At 43.4% G+C, this 5,977-nt stretch overlaps 1 protein-coding gene across 1 annotated transcript; it reads right to left on the reverse strand.

Moving 5' to 3' along the window:
* Positions 1-724: 724 nt before the first annotated feature.
* On the reverse strand, positions 725-5,188 carry ZBTB2 (zinc finger and BTB domain containing 2). Its single transcript, XM_026044389.1, has 2 exons — positions 4,943-5,188; positions 725-2,726 (listed from the first exon to the last, which is right to left on the reverse strand). The coding sequence occupies exons 1-2, from the start codon at positions 5,113-5,115 to the stop codon at positions 1,376-1,378; spliced, it is 1,524 nt and encodes a 507-aa protein (XP_025900174.1). The 5' UTR covers positions 5,116-5,188; the 3' UTR covers positions 725-1,375.
* Positions 5,189-5,977: the final 789 nt, after the last annotated feature.

A 5,977-nucleotide genomic window follows, 5' to 3' on the forward strand; every position in this document is an offset into this window, starting at 1 on the left:
GGTTTTAGGCTACTGGCAAAAATTCCAGGCATTTACATAAAATAGTAAGAATCAACAACTTGATTTTAAACACAAAGATGCAGTGCTATCATCAGCAGTAACTAAAACTACAGAACTCATCCTTGCAGTTTTTTGCAGACTTTGTCTTGGCTTTGGAAACAACGGGACTCTCAAAGAGCAAGATTTGCCGCTTGGGGACTGCAGATCCACTGCCAAGCAACCATGATCCCCTGCCGCTGGCAGGTCTCTCTGCTCCTTCCTCTTCATCGGAGCTCACGCCAGCAGCTCCAGTGAAATCCTGGGCCTTCCTTGCCTCAGGAAGGCAGGAGTTTCTCCTCTCATCCAGAACGAGGACACAAAACTAAAGCTGCGCCCGCCAACCGCTCCAGAGCCCCGGGTATCCGGAGTGACAACCCTCAGGTATCCGCTTCCTTCAAGAGGCCGATGGAAACGCACACAGCTCAGGACAGCTTCCATTTGGTTAAAAATAATCCGTGCAGTGACGAGATCTGTCAAACAACTAAAAGACTTTTGGGGCTGAATCTGAACGCAGATGGCCAGTTGCTTACACAGGATGTGTGCATTCATTTACCTGTACCAAATATACACACAAACACCTTCTATATATATATATATAAATCTCTATGCATATACAGTATTTTATATATATATATATAAAGATTGCCATCACATTATTATTACAGCTACTTGAGTCAAAATTGGATCAAGTAACTGCTTTGTTTGAATCAATGATGCTACTCGAAACAGATATCCAAAGGCATATTTGAAGGACAATGTAAGGCAAAAAAAAATCCCACCCCAAACCCACAGCAATTTTTTAGTCAATTAATAGTTTCTTGGATTGAGGAAAAAAAAAAGATTTCTTTTAAGTTATAATAATTAACTTGCACATGGAGTTTGATTTTGCCAGATCTTCTCAAAATGCCTTTTACCGGGGAAACATATATATATATATATATATATACTCTTTGCTTACCAAACTCATTCCGTTTCTCATTACACTCATCATTGTATCTAAATATGCTTTTAAGTAACCTAAACTCTGTTTAAAATCTATGCAATTTAGATTAGCTAATCCTATCAGCATAGTTAGCTGGATTACTTTTTCACGCGTTCCTTTGTATTAAAATCAATTATGTTGTGGTTCGATGCGAGAGCTTTTTGTTTGTTTTGGTGGGAGAGGCAAAGTCCCATTCCCTAATGTGCCGGTGCAGTTCTGGTTGCTGAAGACAACGGGCGCCCAGGAGGATGGTGGAAAAGGCGGCAGGAGGAAAGTGAGGTAAGAGAGGGGAGGGAGAAATCGGTTTAATAAAAATGAATAAAGAAATGTTAAAAATTGAGACAGGTTTCACATTCAGTCTAACAACACTGCTTCCTGCTCCTTTTTGATGGAGGCTAACACTGAATTCTCAGTCTCCGTGGCTTCCGCGTCCCCGCTACCTAGCAGAATGGAGCGATCTTCCTCTAGGGTAAAAACAGAGTTCTGGTTTTGGCACGAATGTTTAACTACTTCATTGGGAGTTGAGAACGTTTTGTCACACAAGTTACATTTGTAGGGCTTGTTGGTCGGCACCAGCATGTTGTCCATTTGGCTGCCCTCCTCGAAAGTGCAGAGCTCCAGCGTCTGTTTGTCCACCATGGTGTACGTGTCCATGCTCTGGTTTAGGCACACGTGCCTGGCAGCCTGGTTGGCCCTGCAGAAGCTTTTGTCGCACGTGCTGCACTTGAACGGCTTGCCCGTGTGGATGTACATGTGCTCCCTCCAGTGGCTTTTCTGGATGAACTTGCGGCCGCAAATGGAGCACTCGTATTTCCGCCGCTTCACCTCCCGCTCCTGGTCGGCCTGCTCCAGGTTGTCTATGTCTGCGATGTCGGAGGGCGGCGGCGTCTCCGACTGCTGCTGCCCGTCGATGAGGGGCGAGTCCGAGATCTGCTGCAGCTCGCTGTCGCTGATCATTCCCGCCTCGGGCACCTCCATGGCCTCCTTCTCCGCCGTGTTGTTACAGAGGGACAGGGAGATGTTGCTGTCCCCCTGCTGGGAGGAGGTGAAGGGGACGCCCGTGTGGATCTGGAGGTGCTCGCGCAAGCTGCTCCGCAGGTTGAAGCGGCGGCCGCACAGGTGGCAGGCGTAGTATTTCGGGAAGCTCCCGTTCCTCTTCATGATGCTCGGCTTCACGTGCGCTATGGTGAGCGAGGGCTGCTCATCCGAGGAAGACGCTTCCATGGCGGCTTCCTCTCCCGCGGGGGAGTTATTGCCAGCGGCAGACACCAGCTCCGGAGACAGAGATGACGGCAGCGGGTCGGACGCGCTCATATTTGTCCGGGTCACTTGTGGCAGGGCCGTAGGCAGCTGCGAGCCCTCGGGAACCTGCTCCGGGTTCATCCGGGAAGTCTGGGGCCTCGGCTCCCGCCCGAGTTTGTCAGATGCTGATGTAACCTTAGTGGGATGTCTTATCTGGTGATCTGCAATCTGAATGCCATATAATGAAGATGCTAATGGAAAAACTTGATCCGGGTGGGAAAAAGTTCCCTGACTTGCGAGGCTGGCCTCTTGAATTAGGGGATATGCATGCAGAAACTTTATTCCCTGTTCCAGTCGAACTGGGTCAATGAGCTGCGGTGCCATCTTCCCCGTGTACATCAAATGCAAGAGATAACTGAAGATATCTGGCTGTATGTCAGTGGCTTTCAAACGGACACATTCACTGCAATGTGAAACAAAATCATCAGTAACAGATAGGAAAAGCACCTTTTTAACCAGAGTTAGGTCATTAAATTGTTAATAAAAAACAGATACGTCACTTAAATTTGAAAGACACAACATGCAATAAATGTGTTTGCTTAATGAAATATCTCCATTCTACTAATGGGAATAGGACACTAGCAGTTGCTTATCAGTCTGGAATGAGTGAACACATTTGTTATGGTGATATGAAGTTGTATTTGTCATTCTCATAATGATGGGAAAATCTTATCACATCATGTAGATACTACACTACGCGTCAAGTCCAGTAATGGTGAGTGTTCATTAAAAAGATAGGGTATCTTCCATCAGCTGAGAAATGCCCTGATATAAAGGTGCTAATTTTATCAGCTGCTTTAAAGACGAGATTTTGTTTTTCAGAGGAAAGTAACTCGGCTTGAAAGATAAAGCTGTCCCATTGCAATCCATAGCTTTCTGAATTGCTGTTATGTTATTGAATTATTGCTACATACTAATATATTTTGCAAATTGTGATGGTATTTTGTCCTCTTTTCTTGGATATAAACATGTCTGTAGCTGAAATAAAACCTCCTAGTCAGTCTAAATTCACAATCCATTTTTATTCCAGCTCTTACTCCCGAGAACACCTAAAGTTAATTTGGCACTTGCCTCTCTCTGGTTTCAGTGTCTCACCAGCATTTACAGTAACAGTTTTGCAAATGTTCATTACCACCACATCTAATTTGTATTGTGATCCAGAAACCAGGTGGGAAAACACGGGAATTCCCTCGGGCTGCGATGCAGCAGGGATGGGCTGCGAAGGGCAGGCTGGCACGGGGCCGGAGAGCAGCCGCCTTCCTGGAGCAGGCGGCGGGAAGGGGCAGCCTGGCCCCTTGGTTAGGGCACTCAGGGGGACCCCAGGGCTGCAATGCCCCCTCCTGCCCAGAGCATCCCAACAAAGTCTGCCCTCCCGCCGGGAGCATCCATCCCGCTGCAGGAGACTCTGCATCTGCTGGGCTTGATGGGCCTGAAGGTCTCTTCTGACCATAACGATTCTATGAATTGAAATCCCTTCTGCTCCTCTGCTGAAGCCTGATAGTTGCGTGGAAAGAAAGGACAGGCAAGATTCACGGAAGAGGAAAGAAAATTGGGAATGTCTTGTGTAGTGGGCTGGATGATAGGAAGGAATCGGGGATTCTGATTTCCTCTGAGTTATTTGTAGCTATTACATTAAACAAATATTGAATAAAAAGCAGAAATCTGGGGCAGGCATGACCCCCTGCTGCTGCCTAAATACTCTAACCACAGTAGGCAACTAAGCTGAGGAGGAAATTGCAGTCAATTCACTTGTTTATCAGCTGAGGTGCATCCTTCTTGAGCTGCCCCTGTGACTGCTTTTGAACTCAAGAGATATTATTCAAATGTAAACACTGGCGGTGCTGTCCTCAGAGATGATTATATGCTCTTGACAGAGCATCAAGACTTACAGACTTACTTTGCAGCCCTGTCTCACAAGTGCAAATGTGCCTTTGACCTTGACTTATGGTTAAGAACTCTTAGCATTTGCTCACTTACTATAAATATTTCAAGCAAGTTCAAATAATTGGAAGAAAAAAGAGCAAGAATATCTTCAAAACTTTCTTTATCTTTTCTATGCCCACTATGTCTGGCTGTCTGTAAAAAAAAAAAAAAGAAAAAAAAAAAAGATCCCTCATTTTACATCACTATATAATATTTTGTTATTTAGTCTACTTTATCTACTTTGGTAAACTTTAAAAAAAAGAAATTGAAAGAAAATTGCCATCTTTTACATGTTTATTTCTCTAAATTTTGTTAGCAAATACCTGTTGGGTTGTATATAATGTTATGGGAATGTCAGAAGTGGTGCCAAGACTGGGTGGAGAAGTGTAAGTGGTAGGAAAAAAAAAGTTCAACAGTGGAGAGACAGGAGACCTTAAATATTGAATTCTAGGCATTCTGGGCTTTTGAAAGATACAGTACATTTGCTAAATTATAACGTGCTTGTTAAAGAATCACAGTTCAACTTTTAACACTTTTTTACTAGTCTTCCAGTTTGCAGGCAGGAACAGATTGCAGATTCATTGTATGTCACAGCAAGAAGCAAAGAGAACAATTCAGAAGGCTTCAGGATATTGCTAGACTCTCTTACCTTAGCTAACCGAGCAACATTTTATCAGTCAACCCTTTCATAGTTACCTGGTTTGATGAACAAACAACATCTTAAAGTAGTTGGAGAAAGAGGCAAGGACAGATTTGTGTGCCTTGAAGTAGACATCACCAATAGCAACTGTGCAGTCACACAGGAAGCCAAACTCTCTCTGAGCATTTAGCTGCTGCAGCAGAATGAGTCCATGGTTGGCCAAATCCATTTTTTACACTCTGAAAAGCAAATGACTTTCATGTAAAACTTAGCAGTAGATGTACAGATGTAACAGCAGGTCTGTCTAATACCTATATGCAATGCTTATAGTAGTGAGCTTAGTATAGTTGTAACACCTCTTAATCCCAAGCTACTATACAGTAGTATATAAAGCATATCTTACACGAAGGAAAGTATCTCTACATCATGAGAGACCATGTGATTCATGAAAGCCTAAGCAGCAAAGCAGGGACAGGAATAGACAATTCTGAAAAGGAACGGGGAGGGACAAAGATGCAACAAAATAAATAGCTAGACAGAAGGGAGGAAAGATTAATAAGTAGTAAAAAAGGCCAATATATAAAAATAAATATTTTAAAGGAAGGATTGACAAATTTTGGCTACCAATTTAATCACTCTGTTCAATTACTGAAGATAAAACTCCCTTATGATTTCAGGCACTTTCACTTGTGTGGATGGGAGAGACGAGAAAGGGTAGGAGCAGTGAAAGATGATTTAGATACTTTTCATCCGAATTTGCAGTGTCTGTAGCTACTTCATACAGAGATGTCAGACGCCCATTCAGCTGAATCCAAAGCCCAGCACCAAACAGTTAAGCTTTCCTGATGCTTGCAGTCCTTTCCTGGGAAATACTGGCTATATATATATATGTGTGTGTGTGTGTGTGTGTGTGTGTATGATATATATATATATGTGTGTGTGTGTGTATGTGAACCTTCCTGGGTGAAGAAATAAATTTATTTGAGGTATTGGCAGGCCCCCTATAATTAATTGGAGTATCAGAAAAGGAGAGGCCAATCCTTTTTCTACCCAGAAACTGCTTATTTACTGAAATCAGTTATAACAGCACT

This window comes from Nothoprocta perdicaria, unplaced genomic scaffold (genome assembly GCF_003342845.1).
Source record: "Nothoprocta perdicaria isolate Ctin4 unplaced genomic scaffold, notPer1 scaffold_36, whole genome shotgun sequence".
NCBI lineage: Eukaryota > Metazoa > Chordata > Aves > Tinamiformes > Tinamidae > Nothoprocta > Nothoprocta perdicaria.

Excerpts from the sequence above, each read along its gene's own strand:
- ZBTB2 (XM_026044389.1), bottom strand. The coding sequence starts at position 5,115 with ATGGATTTGGCCAACCATGGACTCATTCTGCTGCAGCAGCTAAATGCT. Across the intron at positions 2,727-4,942 it reads TTGTTTGTTCATCAAACCAG|TGAATGTGTCCGTTTGAAAG; the intron begins GTAACTATGAAA and ends TTCACATTGCAG.